This window comes from Quercus suber, unplaced genomic scaffold (genome assembly GCF_002906115.3).
Source record: "Quercus suber isolate HL8 unplaced genomic scaffold, Cork oak 2.0 scaffold_805, whole genome shotgun sequence".
NCBI classification, from domain to species: domain Eukaryota; kingdom Viridiplantae; phylum Streptophyta; class Magnoliopsida; order Fagales; family Fagaceae; genus Quercus; species Quercus suber.
The window spans coordinates 163299-182683 of NW_027070240.1; the positions used below are offsets into that span (position 1 = coordinate 163299).

Here is a 19385-nt window from a genome sequence, read left to right on the forward strand (position 1 = left end):
TAATAATAATACTGTCTTTAACATAAGACCAAGGCAAATAACCCAGGTTTACAAAATTGCTGGTTGAGCCGATCGAGCTGTGGTGAATTGGCATCATAGTAGCAAGAGAAGCCACATTAACAACATTTAGATTTGGTTTGGGAACAGCAATGAACTGGAAAGTAATTACCTGCTGTTGGAGAAAGTGAAGATCAGTTAACATAGCTAGACCACTCCGCATCTTCTTGTTGCGGATTTGTTCCAAGTTCTTGCTTCTTCCAGTGATTATGATGATGTGATGAAAGACTCATTTTTTAATGCTTCCTGAACTGCCAAGTTAGTAGTGCGAGCTCCAACTTTACAAACATTGTTGTTCCTTCATTGTTCTTTGCTTCATAAGCATATATTCTCTTCTCCTAGATTATTTTGTTTCTCTTCTAGGTAAATAACCGGACAGGAGTCACAGGACTATCCACCAGAAACTGCTCGAATTCGCAAAACCACTTACAGTTCGGAGTTGTTTTTGGGTGCGTGTTTTAGGATCATCATTTCTTGGCCCATGACGAATTTCAATTTCTTTCTTGTTATACATCATTGTAAGTCTAGTTTTCTTCGTTTTGCTTCTTCATGCATCATTGAAAATCTAGTTGTTCCGTACGTGCGCTTGTATATATTGTATGTGCGTAAATGAGCAAGCAAGTGTTGAAGCCTCTTTGTGCATGCAATATTCAAGGTGCTCTATTTATGTTCAACTACTTCAATTCAACAAATTGAAGTGGACCTTACTAACAAGATTTATTGACTGCATTATTAGAGCGGTTGTTACTGGAACCATTTTTCTGCTCGAGCCTCGGCCAAGGCGGTTGGACCGGGCGTTGAGGTACGGTTTTTCATTTCCTTTGTTTGGAGTTTGAGGTATAAGCGGTCACGTTCGGACCGGTTCAACGCTTAACTTTAAACTCTGTTCCCTTCAAATCGCTTTGGTTCGAATGCTGAGATAATCAAAGGTTTTTTTTTTTTTTGGATAGAAGAATCTATCTATATTTTTATTTTTAGGAGCAATTTAAATTGAACTTGACAAGGCCGAGTCAGTGACTGACTGGGACTGGGACTGGGACTTTGAATGAGAAGTGAAAACTCGTAATTGTTTAAACTAGATAATATCCCGCACAATAAGCCGATTACTTTACAATTTCATTTGAAATCATTTTTATATATATTAAAATCTACATATAATACTTAATATTTATTTTGTTTTACCCACAATATTGTTAAATACTTGGAAACTTGATTTATTTTTAAAAAATTTATAACATTGTAAGATTATAATATATTATAATATTTACCGTTAAAAGTAGATTTTGTTTTTCAAACTGATTAAATGATTTTGAAATCTACAAATGAGAATTCAAAATATAAAATACTTTTATATCCTAAAATTACATAAATTTAAGCAATCTACCAAACATTTTCTCAATCACTCTATTCTCACAACCAAATATGGAGACCTTAATCATAAACACCCAATTAATTATCTCAATGGAATTAAGGAAATCATTTGTAAGTATCAACATAAAGAGAATGTGATTAAACAAAGAGAATTTGCTAAAAACATGTTCATTTATCAAAATTCAATTGACTTTAGTTGGACTTTTATATCCTTAAAAAAAAGGTGAAAAATACTTGTTTCACCATCGCATTTTTTTTTTACCACTATGGCTACATACAAAGAAACCTACAAGTTATAAATTCTAACACACACATACACACAAAACTAACTTCATAAATAATCAATTAGAATATTTCTTTTTCTTTTTGTTTAGTTCTAAAATAAAATACATTTATAACTTTCCCAAACCAAAATCTCAACCACCCAAAGACTCCAAGCTAATCGTAACCTTCACAAAATCTACAATGTCTGACTTCAACATCAAAACCGTAAGTTACCGTCATTGAATAAAAAACGCAAGCCCCTTTTCTTGGTCATAGCCTACTCATACGAGTTACAATCAAATGATATTGCAACGTTAGAGTTATGTAAGTGTCATTGAAAGGTTGAAATTAAATGACATCATTTTTTTTCTAAGTGTATTTGAGATAGGATGATATGAAAGGCTATGGACATATGTATATAAAGGAATAAAAGTGAAAATGATGAATGAAAATGCAAAGAGTTTTTTGTATGTGTGAGAGATGGAAGGTTTTGAAACATTGAACCAAATGAAATAAATAGTAGTCTTAAAACATTGAATACAAAATGTAACAAAAATTAGTTTTGAAACATTGAACCAAAAGAAATAAAAAGTCTCCAATTTTAAATTTGTTCTTATCTCTAATATGGCTTAAAGGTATCTCAATTCTCTTCATTGAGTGCGTCACATGGTAGAAACTAGGGATGACAATTTAGATCCAACCTGCGGATACCCGGCCCGGCTCGGCCCTAATGGGTCGAATTTTACCCGATCTGATAAAGAATAGGGTCGGGTATGGGTTTTTAAAAAAAAAAAAACCCGAAGTGAGTCGGGTTGGGTTAGGGTTTTATTAATACAACTCGAACCCGACCTGAAACCCAACCCGGATATGACCCGGTTACTATAAAATTACTAAAATGCCCCTGATATATATATATATATAGTTGTAACTTGTAAACCCTAACTCCCTAATTCACTAACCCAGACCCAGCCGCCTCTCCCTAGCCCTCAATCTCTCTCTCTCTCTATCACTCACGTCCTCAATCTCCCTCTCTGTCACTCACGCACGCCCTCAAACTCAATCTTTTTGTCACTCACGCAGCCACGCACGGCACGAGCACGCAGCACTCAGCCACGCACAAGCACACAGCCACGCACAAGAGCACGTAGCCACGCCTCGGCCTCACAGTCACTCCTCGGCCTCACTCTAAGCCACGCCTCTAAAACCCAAGGCTGAAGACCTTCATCTCTCTCTCTGATCTCGAACTTAGGGCCAAGACTCTCTTCTCTTTCCATTTGTTTTTTTTTATCTTCTTCTTTATATTTTATTTTTTGTTTGATCCGAAATCTCCTCCGCTGGATTGGTTATTTCTGGGTTTGAGGATTGAAAAATGGGATTTTTAAAAAAAAAAAATTTAATTGGGTGTGGCTATGGAGATTTGAAAAGAAGGGATTTTTGAGATTTGCTTGTTTGGCCGTGTGTTTGATGTTGAGTTTGGAGCTTGTTTCAAATCTTTCTAGTTGGGCTTAACAGGGCCCGTGGAGCCCGGCGGGGGCGGGTCCGGGCTCCAGAAAAAAAAAAAATCAATTTACTAAACGGGCCGGGTTCGGGTATGCAAAAACCCGGCCCAAACCCGACCCGTTGCCATTCCTAGTGGAAACTCATGCTCTCTCGCATGAGATCTCTACTTTTATATATATATATATATATATATTGATTGATTAATGATTGTGATACTAATGCTCGTGAAAAGATAAGGGTAAAGTTTAACCGGTCGAGAGGTTCAATTGTGGGTCAAGAATCAACTCAATCAAGATGGTTGTTATTTGATTCCTTTTCTTGGGTTTGAAGAAGTGTGATCAAACCATTTTAAAGTAAGATAGGTGTAGCGGTTGAACCGGTTCATCGCTTCCATGGCTCCAAAGGTCAAACTTTTTCCGAGATTTACATTAACTAGCCAAAGACTTAAGACTCTCTCAAGTTGAGATTATACATTATAATGTGTCTCATCCAATCTAGAATTCAGAGATCACTTGGAATAGAGCAATCCATTTTTTTATTAATTCAAAATTATGGTTTTAAAAATCAGGCCAAACTAGTTGGTCTAATAAAAAAACCGAACACCAATCTAGTTTGATTATCATAAAAAATTAAAACAAAAGTATTAAAAAAAAAAAATGCTAGTTCAATTGAAAAAACCAAGAACCTGTGCAGCGATTAAACTGATGGTAAGTGGTAACATGTGGGGAGAGATTTAAGGGGGGAAAAGTAAATGTGTGTCATTGGGAATGGAATGACTTGTCCAGTTATTCTGATGTTTTGGACCTTTGATTTTAGTTTTTTTTTTTTTTGAATAAACAGTTATAATTTAAAATTTAAAGTTAAACTATTAAACTACTATTATTTATAATATATATATAGAGAGAGAGAGAGAGAGAGAGAGAACTTAAATAGCAAATTATACTTTTTCAACAGTTACAAATTAAAAAAAAAAAAATCTCTTTTCTATGTTTTCATAATATAATTTATAAAAATTCAAAATTCACATTAAAAGTATTTAAAATTTTTAAATTATATTAATTATAACATCATTAATTCAACTATCGGTTCAACCCCAATTAAGCCAAAGAATCGGTAAGTAGGGGCAGTGCTACTTGTAACTCAAGGTGGTCACAAAAGCACCCTGACTTGCCAAAAAATGTATATATATACTTGCAATATATATATATATATATCACACACACACGCACTAAATTAACCTATTTGGACCACCCTGATAAAAATATTGACTACCTTAACTTGAAAATTATAAGAATTTTGGTTCAATAAAAATAAGAGTAGTGCTACATTCACAACATTTTTACAATAATTTCACAACAAATCTTATATATCAAGCGGAAAGCAGTTACTAATTCTAATTTTGTAGATGTAGCATTACTCAAAAAATAATTTTGTCCCCACAAACATAATCCTTAACCCCTTAAATAAACAAAATAACAACAAAAATAACTGGGGGGAAAAAAAAAGACTAAACCAAACAAAAATGAGTTTACAAATTATTCAACAAAAACCCCTCTTCAAAAAGAAAAATAAAAATAAAATTTCAAATTTGCAACTCTTTCAACCTATTACATAAAAATAATCTTTAATTTCATTTTTCCTTGAAAAATGGACTCAAGAATAATATTATAGTTCATGAGTTTTCCTTGGCAGTGCTGGTAATTATGCTTTTTTTGGCTTTACAGTTGCAATAATTTTGCTTTACTTAATGACTCAACTCGTAGTTATAGCAAATATCATCAGTTTTTCTTTCTCTTCTCTATTATTTTTTCAATTATTTTACTTTATTACTCTCATCTCAGCACTCTCAATTCCCACTTTTTCATTTATCAGTCAATTTTCTTTTTCTTCTTCTCTTTGTTAGTAGAAAAAAATTGTAATACCTTTTTTTTTTTTTTTTTTTTTTTGTAATGTTAATATATTCAGGTTATCTTTTTATTAAATTTTATATAATTTAAATTTCTTAGTAACTACCCTAAAAAATATTCCTGGAACTGCCACTGCCGGTAAGCAGTTTCTTTTTCAGTTCTTTGGTCTTTCCGGTTTTTAAAATCATGTCTAAAACAAAAAATTAAATAAAAAATAAAAAATAAAAAAGCTTGGGGTTGGATTTGGAAGACCAACTAAGGGACTGACCAGTTTGTTGAGAGTTGACCCTTGATAACGGTGCGACCTGCGAATGGTTTCCACGGGTCACACAGGTCGAACCAGGCAAATTTGGACGGTTTTTGTGAGCACAATTGTAGAATAAGTTTTAGGGGTTGATCTATGTATTATAATTTATGTAATGGGTCAAAAACAATTGTTTTTAAACCGATCCAAAATTATTGTTTTTAAACAAAAATCTTGATTGATCACTGTATATATAGTTATTAAATGATAGTATAGATATATAGGAAAAATCCCTTAAATAATAGCATAGATATACATATATATATATATATATTTTTTTTTTTTTAATGTGATTTCTAAATATATTTCTTATTAATCATATTATCATATATATGAAATCCATATCACAATGGCATAAAGTAGGCATATATTAAAAAAAAATGAAATCCATAAAGTCGCATTAAACTTTCCAAGTATCAAGATACTTCAGTCTAATAAGTTAATAATAACAAATAACAATTTCCAAATTGAAACCCATATCACAATAGCACAAACCGGTCCAAAACGATTGTATTTAAACTAAAATCTTGATTGATCACTGTATACAAAGTTTTTTTTTTTTGATACAATCACTGTATACATAGTTATTAAACCCAAACTGAATACATATATATATATATTTATGTGATTTCTAAATATATTTCTTATTAATCATATTATCACATATATGAAATCCATATCACAATAGCATAAAGTAGCATATATTATAATAATGAAATCCATAAAGTCGCATTACACTTTCCAAGTATCAAGATACTTGATTCTCAAAAAAAAAGATACTTCAGTGTACTAAGTTAATAATAACTAACAACAATTTCCAAATTGTTTGTTCAAAAAGTTCGACATTTGATTCACCCCACTAAATATCTACAATAACAGGGGAATAAAAGAGACTTGTTCTTCGACTGATCCATCTTCATTCCTCTAGATTGTCTTATTACCTGCAACAACAACAACAAAAAATCTAAAATTACTATTTTTGTATAAATTAATTAAACATGCCAAAATACATATCCAATCTCACCCGAGAATAGTAGCATCATTATCTCTACTTTCATATATGACTGTACAGATCACAAGTATTGCAAAACCAATGTCACCAGTACTTCTCAACATCCTACAAACAAAATATAAACTACAAACAACATATCACATGCATAACACTCCCAATGTCACCAACACATTTCAATATCTAAAAAAATCAATTTGAATACCTCAGTTATTGTTGTCATTACACAAGCATATATAATACACCAATACTTCTTCATATATATTAAAATTAAGTACATTTCAAATTACTGATGAACATAAAGAAAAAAAATCTTACCCTGCTGCTCATTTTCATGACTAGCAACTGATGATCCTTGTGTGTGTGGATGTTGTTTATCCTGAGCACCACTACCCACGTCTATGCCCTAAATGATGAAGTAAAAAAGGTAATGTACTAAACATATTCAATAATAAATTAAGAATAACTAAAAATATAGATTAAATTAATTTATAAACTATCAAGTATTAATAACCTGGAAACCAGTCCGAGATTGTTGTTGCATTCCTTGAATGAAGCTAGCCATTTGTTCCATTATATTAGACAACCCAGCCTTCGGCTCACATATCTCTTCTTCCTCTCTTTGTCTGTATTCTTCAGAACTCATTTGTATCCCTCGCAATGAACTATTACTTCTGCCACTTTTGTTAGAAGAGGTTGATCCATGTAAGATCTTTGCAGCCTTCTTCTTTTTTTTGTTGGACAAAGCATTAGTATCACTCTGAACTTCATCCCTATTTGTTGCCCACTTTGAAAAGCCACACACTGAACAAGCTTCATCATTGGAATTCCCCTTCTCCAATAACATACAACCACTGGGACAAGCATGACTCTTCTCATTGCTCAGACCTAAATCCTTAACGATCTTTTCAAACTCATAAGAGTCTTTTGGCACCTTAGCATCAGAAGGAAGCATATCTTGCAGAAGTTGAAGCAACATGGTAAATGACTCGTTGCACCAACCATTAAGACATTTCAAGTGGTACAACTGCCTAATGAATGATAATATGCTAAAATTCTTGCAGCCTTTATATACAGGCTGCTCAGCATCTTTCATCAAGTTGTCAACTGATTTTGCATCTTCATTGGGACCTTGTATAGATTGTTGTACACTTGGACCTTCTTCTCGTGGTTCTGATGCCATATCCTGCACGGGAAACACATCATGCAACATGGCATGAATATCACTGCATTCATTAGAGATTTTTTGAAAATGACTTGCATTAGTTCCACTAGAAGTTGTTGGAGACAATTGTTCCCCATGAAAAATCCAAGTCTCATAACTCTTCTAATTCCAAATGATATTATGTGATCATGTACAACATCTAGAGTCAACATAGCTGAGTTCACACAATTTACACATGGACATAAAATCATCCCATCCTTGGTCACTTTTTGAGATGCAAATTTCTTGAAAGTGCACATAAAGGGTTAGTCATTATTTCAATTATTTAGTTTCACATTTATGCATTCAAACTTATGTAAGTGACGGTTTTTACAATTTCACTGTTAATTCACATCTAAAATAATCTCATTTTATAATTACCATCCAAACAAGACTTTACAATTCAATTCCCAAAAGGACATGAGCAAACAAATATACACAAAGCTAACAACACTCCTAATAGAGACCTAAACCACTAAATTTAAAAATTGATGTGACAATTGGTGTAATTGGTTGATGTTAATAAGATAATAAATTAATGTCAAAATTACTTTTCTATGATTTAACTGATTGGTGACACATTAATTTATATAAGTTATGTAGTAAAATTTGTACTTTGCTAACATCACTAATTTATTAATTTTGAGTAGTAGGCTATATTTAGTACTAAAACCTAGTTCAAAATCCCTAATCATGAGTGCTAAGGCAGTAAGGCATACTTATCAATAAAAATTGATGAGTGCTAAGACATTTATTAAGGTTGAATGGTATATTTGTTGCGAAGTCCATCTATCCACATAACAATCCGCCATTTTGTAACAAATGAAAAACATTTGACTTAACAAAATGGTCTATGTACCTCCAAGTTTGGACTTTGGACCAAGAGAAATAACAATTGGATTAGTGGACACAAATAATGCCACTTCAAAAATCTCTATTGCCTTGTGCACATCTTTAAGATAGCCCCACTTAGTTTGTCTAAGAAGTCTTGCATTGCACATGGAAATTTATAGTAACGCAAAAAGTTATAGGACTGAGTCCATTTAGTTCAATCCTAGCAAAATATATACTGAAGCAATCAAAAAAAAAAAATGATCAATAAAAGAACCACAGAATCATTCTTGTTTTTAACTTTTTATAATGTGAGAACTCAAACCAAGAATGTAAACCTTTGGAACTCCATAAATTGCTAGAGACAAAAACTCGCAGCCAGTAATAGAATTAGCACTTCAATTGCAACAGATCATATTGCAATCACTAGTTTATAGTGACAATCAAGGATATATTACAAAACAAACAAGATAGTGAGCCTCAAAGATAACAACTATCGTCGGAGAACAAGAAACTTCCCTCCTTTACCTGAGTTTTCTTACATTGCCACAAAATTCATGCACTTTAAATGCATACTCATGATTATTTAAGTTTGTATTAGTGGTGGGAAGTCTTTGTTTATTCATTATTGTAATGAGCAAATCATAGTTCAAATTTTAGCATCTACAAGGCAAATTATGTCAAAGAAACTTCAAATCAGTCACATAAATCATAACCAATGCCGTTAAGTGTTAGCACATGCACACGTTTATGTACATATCTTAAGCTTATAAGCTGATGTCAAACAAACAAATAATGTGTCTACCCTATAAGCTTTATTGTGAACATATCTTAGTCAAGACCCTTTATTATGCTCTGAATCAAGGCATATCAACTATCCTTGTATTGGGTTACTGTAATACCAAATTCAAAATAGAAAATGTAGCCACTAAGAGCTTTACATTGTGATCGTAGGCCATCAGGCAAAACCACGCAAACCCTTCATATGCTCTCTACTCCTCTCTCTCTCTAAACCTTTGAATTTACTTGCATCTATTTTAACAACAATTATGCTTAAACATTGATAATAAAAAAATAACCCCAAAAAAAAAAAAAAATTGTCATTCCAAATACCCTTTTCAAAAGACTACTTACGATTGAGACCCATGTCAGTGAAGTAGTAGCATCCTAGTACAGTAATGAGGAATTGGGTTCAAGCCTAACTCTAAATCAAGAAAAGCATAGCCATCCATAAAAAATTCTATGAATTTAACAACACAAAAAGAGTAATAAAATGTAAGAAATAAAAAATTATATAGCTACATAAACAGTATTTAATAATTACTATGGAACAATAATATATATATATATATATAAATCTAAATCTAAGTGCATAGTAGAGACTAGAGACAATGTTACAAAATAGCATCAAAAGATAGAAGCAGCAAAATTCATTAAAGAAAATAGATGATACTCACGAGTAAGAGAGCAAGCTTACTGTACTGCGAGAGAGAGAGAGAGAGAGAGAGTGTGTGTGTGTGTGATCGTGTATATAGAATTGTGTGTGTGAGAGAGTGTGTGTGTGATCGTGTGTATGGGAATTGGGAATTGGGAGGGAAATGAAAGCACTAGGGTAAAGATGTAGCGGGAAAAAAACAATGTAGAAAACGATGCCGTTTAAGTTAAAAAAAAAAAAAAAAAAAATTTGTTAGTAGAAAAAAATTGTAATACCTTTTTTTTTTTTTTTTTTGTAATGTTAATATATTCAGGTTATCTTTTTATTAAATTTTATATAATTTAAATTTCGTAATAACTACCCTAAAAAATATTCCTGGAACTGCCACTGCCGGTAAGCAGTTTCTTTTTCAATTCTTTGGTCTTTCCGGTTTTTAAAATCATGTCTAAAACAAAAAATTAAATAAAAAATAAAAAATAAAAAAGCTTGGGGTTGGATTTGGAAGACCAACTAAGGGACTGACCAGTTTGTTGAGAGTTGACCCTTGATAACGGTGCGACCTGCGAATGGTTTCCACGGGTCACACAGGGGGAATGGGCAGACTAACAACGCAAATACGAAGTATATAGTAAGTTAGGCAAAGTTGTGAAGAATTAAGAAAAATAGCATCTCGAGTTTTAGAAACTCGAGATCTATTTTAAAACTCGAGTCTTAAAGACTCGCTTCGCGAGTGTTGTTGGACTGAAAATGCCACATGGATCTCGAGTTTTTGAAAATCGAGTTCAATGCAAAAAAAAAAATTTATTTTGATCACCCCTATAGTGGCGTTTTTGAGTCCTATGGTGACGTTTTAAAGCCATATAGCGGCGTTTTCCTGCAAAATTTTTTTTATAAGTGTTCATACCAGGTTCTGGGAGTCCTATAGTGGCGTTTTTAAGCCCTATAGTGACATTTTTAAGCCCTATAGTGGCGTTTTCCTGCAAAAATTTTTTATAACTCCATTTTTAAGCCCTATAGTGACGTTTTTAAGCTCTATAGCGGCGTTTATGGAACTCGAGTCTTTAAAACTCGATTTTCACGTCACACTTATCCGCTTACAAATCGAGGCTTAAAAACTCGATTTTTATCTTGGAACTCGAGTTTTAAATACTCGAGATGCTAGTTTTCTACATTCTCTTAGAACGTGACACTTAACTAAATTTTTTAATATTTGTTGTTATTTAGAAAAAAAATTCGGTCACGCAGGTCGAACCAGGCAAATTTGGATGGTTTTTGTGAGCACAATTGTAGAATAAGTTTTAGGGGTTGATCTATGTATTATAATTTATGTAATGGGTCAAAAACAATTGTTTTTAAACCGATCCAAAATTATTGTTTTTAAACAAAATTCTTGATTGATCACTGTATATATAGTTATTAAATGATAGTATAGATATATAGGAAAAATCCCTTAAATAATAGCATAGATATATATATATATATATTTTAATGTGATTTCTAAATATATTTCTTATTAATCATATTATCATATATATGAAATCCATATCACAATGGCATAAAGTAGGCATATATTAAAAAAAAAAATGAAATCCATAAAGTCGCATTAAACTTTCCAAGTATCAAGATATTTCAGTCTAATAAGTTAATAATAACAAATAACAATTTCCAAATTGAAATCCATATCACAATAGCACTAACCGGTCCAAAACGATTGTATTTAAACTAAAATCTTGATTGATCACTGTATACGAAGTTTTTTTTTTTGATACAATCACTGTATACATAGTTATTAAACCCAAACTGAATATATATATATATATTTATGTGATTTCTAAATATATTTCTTATTAATCATATTATCACATATATGAAATCCATATCACAATAGCATAAAGTAGCATATATTATAATAATGAAATCCATAAAGTCGCATTACACTTTCCAAGTATCAAGATACTTGATTCTCAAAAAAAAGATACTTCAGTGTACTAAGTTAATAATAACTAACAACAATTTCCAAATTGTTTGTTCAAAAAGTTCGACATTTGATTCACCCCACTAAATATCTACAATAACAGGGGAATAAAAGAGACTTGTTCTTCGACTGATCCATCTTCATTCCTCTAGATTGTCTTATTACCTGCAATAACAACAACAACAAATCTAAAATTACTATTTTTGTATAAATTAATTAAACATGCCAAAATACATATCCAATCTCACCCGAGAATAGTAGCATCATTATCTCTACTTTCATATATGACTGTACAGATCACAAGTATTGCAAAACCAATGTCACCAGTACTTCTCAACATCCTACAAACAAAATAAAAACTACAAACAACATATCACATGCATGCCACTCCCAATGTCACCAACACATTTCAATATCTAAACAAATCAATTTGAATACCTCAGCTATTGTTGTCATTACACAAGCATATATAATACACCAATACTTCTTCATATATATTAAAATTAAGTACATTTCAAATTACTGATGAACATAAAGAAAAAAAATCTGACCCTGCTGCTCATTTTCATGACTAGCAACTGATGATCCTTGTGCGTGTGGATGTTGTTTATCCTGAGCACCACTACCCACGTCTATGCCCTAAATGATGAAGTAAAAAAGGTAATGTACTAAACATATTCAATAATAAATTAAGAATAACTAAAAATATAGATTAAATTAATTTATAAACTATCAAATATTAATAACCTGGAAACCAGTCCGAGATTGTTGTTGCATTCCTTGAATGAAGCTAGCCATTTGTTCCATTATATTAGACAATCCAGCCTTCGGCTCACATATCTCTTCTTCCTCCCTTTGTCTGTATTCTTCAGAACTCATTTGTATCCCTCGCAATGAACTATTAATTCTGCCACTTTTGTTAGAAGAGGTTGATCCATGTAAGATCTTTGCAGCCTTCTTCTTTTTTTTGTTGGACAAAGCATTAGTATCACTCTGAACATCATCCCTATCTGTTGCCCACTTTGAAAAGCCACACACTGAACAAGCTTCATCATTGGAATTCCCCTTCTCCAATAACATACAACCACTGGGACAAGCATGACTCTTCTCATTACTCAGACCTAAATCCTTAACGAGCTTTTCAAACTCATAATAGTCTTTTGGCACCTTAGCATCAGAAGGAAGCATATCTTGCAGAAGTTGAAGCAACATGGTAAATGACTCGTTGCACCAACCATTAAGACACTTCAAGTGGTACAACTGCCTAATGAATGATAATATGCTAAAATTTTTGCAGCCTTTGTATACAGGCTGCTCAGCATCTTTCATCAAGTTGTCAACCGATTTTGCATCTTCATTGGGACCTTGTATAGATTGTTGTGCACTTGGACCTTCTTCTCGTGGTTCTGATGCCATATCCTGCACGGGAAACACATCATGCAACATGGCATGAATATCACTGCATTCATTAGAGATTTTTTGAAAATGACTTGCATTAGTTCCACTAGAAGTTGTTGGAGACAATTGTTCCCCATGAAAAATCCAAGTCTCATAACTCTTCTAAATCCAAATGATATTATGTGATCATGTACAACATCTAGAGTCAACATAGCTGAGTTCACACAATTTACACATGGACATAAAATCATCCCATCCTTGGTCACTTTTTGAGATGCAAATTTCTTGAAAGTGCACATAAAGGGTTAGTCATTATTTCAATTATTTAGTTTCACATTTATGCATTCAAACTTATGTAAGTGACGGTTTTTACAATTTCACTGTTAATTCACATCTAAAATAATCTCATTTTATAATTACCATCCAAACAAGACTTTACAATTCAATTCCCAAAAGGAATAACTGATTGGTGACACATTAATTTATGTAAGTTATGTAGTAAAATTTGTACTTCGCTAACAGCACTAATTTATTAATTTTGAGTACTAGGCTATATTTAGTACTTAAAGCTAGTTCAAAATCCCTAATCATGAGTGCTAAGGCAGTAAGGCATACTTATCAATAAAAATTGATGAGTGCTAAGACATTTATTAAGGTTGAATGGTATATTTGTTGCGAAGTCCATCTATCCACATAACAATCTGCCATTTTGTAACAAATGAAAAACATTTGACTTAACAAAATGGTCTATGTACCTCCAAGTTTGGACTTTGGACCAAGAGAAATAACAATTGGATCAGTGGACACAAATAATGCCACTTCAAAAATCTCTATTGCCTTGTGCACATCTTTAAGATAGCACCACTTAGTTTGTCTAAGAAGTCTTGCATTGCACATGGAAATTTATAGTAACGCAAAAAGTTATAGGACTGAGTTTCAATCCTAGCAAAATATATACTGAAGCAATCAAAAAAAAAAAAAAAATTAATCAATAAAAGAACCACAGAATCATTCTTGTTTTTAACTTTTTATAATGTGAGAACTCAAACCAAGAATGTGAACCTTTGGAACTCCATAAATTTCTAGAGACAAAAACTCGCAGCCAGTAATAGAATTAGCACTTCAATTGCAACAGATCATATTGCAACCACTAGTTTATAGTGACAATCAAGGATATATTACAAAACAAACAAGATAGTGAGCCTTTAAGATAACAACCATCGTGGGAGAACAAGAAACTTCCCTCCTTTACCTGAGTTTTCTTACATTGCCACAATATTCATGCACTTTAAATGCATACTCATGATTATTTAAGTTTGTCTTAGTGGTGGGAATTCTTTGTTTATTCATTATTGTAACGAGCAAATCATAGTTCAAATTTTAGCATCTACAAGGTTAATTATGTCAAAGAAACTCCAAATCAGTTACATAAATCATAACCAATGTCGTAAGTGTTAGCACATGCACATGTTTCATATGACTTAGTGTCTGTTTGGGAGAAAAAATTAGATTTAAAAAACTGTATATAAAAGCTAAAAGCTAAAAATTAAGCTTATAAGCTGATCCCAAACAGACAAATAATGTGTCTGCCCTATAAGTTTTATTGTGTACATCTCTTCGTCTAGACCCTTTATTATGCTCTGAATCAAGGCATATCAACTATCCGGTTATTGTAATACCAAATTCAAAATAGAAAATGTAGCCACTAAGAGCTTTACATTGTGATCGTAGGCCATCAGGCAAAACCACGCAAACCCTTCATATGCTCTCTACTCCTCTCTCTCTAAACCTTTTAATTTACTTGCATCTATTTTAACAACAATTATGCTTAAACATTGATAATAAAAAAATAACCCCAAAAAAAAAAAAAATTTGTCATTCCAAATACCCTTTTCAGAAGACAGCTACTTATGATTGAGACCCATGTCAGTGAAGTAGTAGCATCCTAGTACAGTAATGAGGAGTTGGGTTCAAGCCTAACTCTAAATCAAGAACAGCATAGCCATCCATAAAAAATTCTATGAATTTAACAACACAAAAAGAGTAATAAAATGTAAGAAATAAAAAATTATATAGCTGCATAAACAGTATTTAATAATCACTATGGAACAATAATATATACATATATATATATATATAAATCTAAATCTAAGTGCATGGTAGAGACTAGAGACAATGTTACAAAATAGCATCAAAAGATAGAAGCAGCAAAATTCATTAAAGAAAATAGATGTAACTCACGAGCAAGAGAGCGAGCTTTCTGTACTGAGAGAGAGAGAGAGTGTGTGTGTGTGTGTGTGAGAGAGAGAGACAGAGAAAGAGCGTGTGTGATCGTGTATATGGGAATTGGGAATTGGGAGGGAAATGAAAGTATTAGGGTAAAGATGTAGCGGGAAAAAAACAATGTGGAAAACGATGCCGTTCAAAAAAAAAAAGTGTTATAGCGGCGGTTCACATAAACCGTCGCTGCAAATATTCTAAGTTGTCTCCATTCTATTGTGGCGGCTGGAAAATCTGACACTACATACTATTGCAACGATGGAGCTGCCGCTGCTACAAAGTAGTGAAAGTACAAGGTCTGCATAATTTTGCTGTGGCGGTTTCAGGTTTGGTTCCGCAATAACAGTTTATAGTGGTGGTTGACCCCACTAAAGATAATGTCCTTTTTTTTCTTTTTCTTTTTGGATAAAAGGGAGATTCATCCCATGAAAAAAAAAAAAAAAGGGAGATTCATTTTTTTTTTTGAAACCGAAAAGGGAGATTTATTAAGGTGGTGTTTGATACAAGGGAATTCACATTCCTAAGAATGTAGCTATTTCTATGTTTGGTTTCATTAGGAATCTCTTAAGATTCCTAGGAATGTGAGATGATAATGTTTGGTTTATTCCCAGGAATCTTAAATGAATTATTTATTTTTCTCATTATATCCTTAGATTTAAATGTGAACTACCAAGTTATTTAAAAAAAAAAAAATCTTCCTCTAAATAAATAATGAAAAACCAAATATAAACTATTAATTATGACAAATTCATTAAAATTATTTATTTTCCATGAAAATAAATCCATTAATAATTTGTTCAGCAACATACACACAACAACAAAAGTGAATACTTAGCAATAATAGAGAGTCCCCTTCAAACCCTTTTTTTTTTTTTCACACATGAAACCTAAATAAAACTTTGTTAAAGAATATATCAATAGAGATGTCTATCCTATTTATGTTATTTTGGTAGGAAAAGATAAAGACAAGGGAAAAGATATTGATGATTTGTTTTATATTTCATCTTAATTGCTTAAATGATAAGGAAAAAGGGTTAAAATTGTCAATTTATAAAAAAATACAATTTCCTTTAAACTTGGGAATCTAGATTCCCACCTGTTTTAAAGAGAATCCACATTTTTACTGAGATAGGTTTAAGGGGGGAATCTAGATTCCCCTGGCATCTAATTCCCTAGCGTGATTTGCAACCAAATATGGGAATCTTTAAACATTCATAGGAATCCTAAAACATTACCCTATACCAAACGCCACATAAACGAATTAGATGAAAAAAAAAAAAAAACAAAAACAAAACAAAAGTCTAGCAAATAATACCATGCAAGTCCACAAGCGGACTATCATACAAAATAAAATTTAAATCTTAATTAGATCTCATCTTAGTAGAACTGTCCACACAAATTAGCTTTGCAATATCAATGCTTAAAATGAATTTGGTGAAATTAGGAGACTAACTCCCTGCAATCATCCAAAATAAGAGACACCATTAAAAATAATGTCACAACAAAATTAATTTATTGTACTCAAAAGAAACCTCCTTGTAGATTTTGTTGTAGTGAACGTCACTAAAAAGAGAATTACATGGTATCAATCTCTCCAACACAGCCTCTTTGGGACCAATGAGTGAGTAAATAAATAAATAAATAAAATTTATGAAGCATAAGGAGAAGAGATATAATATTTTCTCTCTTATTAACATAGGGCAAGTGAGATTGTATTTTCTCTAAATAAAGCAAGGTTCATGATAATGAGTACCTTTAACAAGTGAGATTGTATTTTCTCTAAATAAAGCAAGGTTCATGATAATGAGTACCTTTAAGACAATTATTAATAAATTATTTTAAGAAAGTTTTAACACTATTTTTATGAGAAATATTAAAAGTTGTCAAAAAATTAATTATTTTTTATTTTTTCATAAAAAAATAATTTTAAAATATTTTATAAACTAATGCTCTTAGAGCATTAGTTAACTTTTTCCATAAAACAATCGCGCTTTATATAGTTGAACAAATAGGTAAAAAATATAAATAAAATAAAATAAAAACAGGGGAAATTCTAGTTCAAATAGGATTAGACAACATTTTCTACAATTTCGCTCAAGTAAGCCTCGAACAAGGTGTAGGCGAAGTATCAAAATCCATTATTGATTCATTTGGGTGACATTTCTCAATTGTTTGAGCAAGACACACTTTTGCTGGAGCAAAAATTTTCAAATCATGATATTTGATCACAACCATTGCCAATGGGATTAACCAATATTAAAATTAGAAAACTCCCAATAGTTAACATGACGAAAAAAAAATTATGCATTGTGTTAATTACATGTAGATTGGTGTGACATATAGATATGTATTATCATAAAGAGAACCGAAAAATATGGATCTTAATTGGTAGCAAGCCAACCAATCACATCCTCTCGTTGTGGGTCTTCTTGACCTTGAAGAGGGGAAAACAATGGTAATGAAGCTCTTTTTTTTCCCCTAGCAGTCAAGTTATAAAATATATATATATATATATATATTATATGTATTAAATAAAATACCATGGATCATATAGACACATACCTTTGGTGGATTACGGATCACCAAATTGACAGATCTTATTCTTCGCTTACTTTACTAACTCTTCAGGATCTCCTTTGTGGAACACCTTCAAGTCGCCGGAGAGGCTACTAGAGTCTATCCTAATTTTCACGCTCCAAGTTCTAGAGAACAGTAAATGGTATCTTAGAAAGATGACTTATTTTGAGAGAGCACTCAAAAACTATACTTATATTCATTCACTGTAACTCTTCATTTGATATAGGAGTACTTTAAATACCAGTGGAACTCACCTACTATCAGATATATGTTATTCCTAAAAGTATTCAACTGCTAAGTTTAAATTACTCCACTACTGATCTTGACAACTCATATCAATATCAGTCAGATTAAAGTTAAACTTACTTATCAGATAACCCATGTGGACAATCAATGGGCCATGGTTTATGGGCTGGGTCAAAACCAACCCAATTTCTAACAATATATATATATATATATATATGTATGTAAACTATATCTATAGTATGTTTTAATATATGTTATCTTGCCACGTATAACAAAACAAAATTTACTTCAAATTGATCTTTAAGTAACCCAAAACAATTTTTTTCAGTGAATCAGATTGTAAACTATCACTGCGTTTTAGATCATATATCTAACCAAAATGATCTATTGTTTCTCCAAAAAAAGAAAAAAAAAAGGAAGAATTAAAATGGTCCATTGAAAAACACACACACATACATGATAGGATTTGAATTGAATATATACTGTCTAGTCCATAATAATTACTCTTTATTGTCAGATTAAAATTCTTATTTTTAATTTATTGGTATGTTGAATTCAATTCACAAACACTTAATCAGTGATAAAAAAATTTCCTAATTAAGCTAGCTGGAATCTACCACACACAATCTATCTTCCTTTTACAATAAAATTATTCAATTTAGAATTGACGGAAATCCTTATGTTTTAGTTGCATTACTGGTTTGAATAGACAAATTGATATAGGAGATAAAATAGTAAATACACACAAATTGATTGTGTGTATATATGTCAGTATTTTCATGTAATATGATAAAAAGATGGGCTACAATTTCATTTTTAATTTAAAAATAAATCTTTGTTTTTGAGAAACTAAATAAATCCTTTTGAAGTGTAACAATTAAGTAGTAGAGAATTATTAGTTTCATCAATTTTTTTTAGAGAATTTCAACCTATGGTATCCACTCTTTATGATAGTTATTTATCATCAAACCAAGATATCAATCAATTTTTTATGTAAGTAGAGATTGAACTCCAAATATATTTCAAT

The 19385-nt window shown here is 31.7% G+C and overlaps 2 protein-coding genes across 4 annotated transcripts; both read right to left on the minus strand.

The window, feature by feature from the left end:
- Window positions 1-6088: 6088 nt before the first annotated feature.
- LOC112000999 (uncharacterized) lies at window positions 6089-10033 on the minus strand. Its single transcript, XM_024033167.2, has 4 exons — window positions 9905-10033; window positions 6927-7598; window positions 6731-6818; window positions 6089-6344 (listed from the first exon to the last, which is right to left on the minus strand). Exons 2-4 carry the CDS (start codon window positions 7593-7595, stop codon window positions 6328-6330), a joined length of 774 nt encoding a protein of 257 aa, XP_023888935.1. The 5' UTR covers window positions 7596-7598; window positions 9905-10033; the 3' UTR covers window positions 6089-6327.
- Window positions 10034-11767: 1734 nt separating this feature from the next.
- LOC112039628 (uncharacterized) lies at window positions 11768-15660 on the minus strand. Of its 3 annotated transcripts, XR_010626598.1 has the most exons (5): window positions 15497-15660; window positions 12605-13316; window positions 12409-12496; window positions 12106-12198; window positions 11768-12022 (listed from the first exon to the last, which is right to left on the minus strand). XR_010626598.1 is itself a non-coding variant. In XM_065767429.1 (4 exons), the coding sequence occupies exons 2-4, from the start codon at window positions 13301-13303 to the stop codon at window positions 12006-12008; spliced, it is 804 nt and encodes a 267-aa protein (XP_065623501.1). In that variant the 5' UTR covers window positions 13304-13316; window positions 15497-15653; the 3' UTR covers window positions 11768-12005. The 3 variants fall into 3 exon arrangements, 2 of the variants coding, with proteins under 2 accessions (XP_065623501.1, XP_023928279.2); XM_065767429.1 differs by lacking the exon at window positions 12106-12198 and having other exon boundaries at window positions 15497-15653; XM_024072511.2 differs by lacking the exon at window positions 12106-12198 and having other exon boundaries at window positions 12605-13276; window positions 15497-15650.
- Between the last annotated feature and the right edge of the window lie 3725 nt (window positions 15661-19385).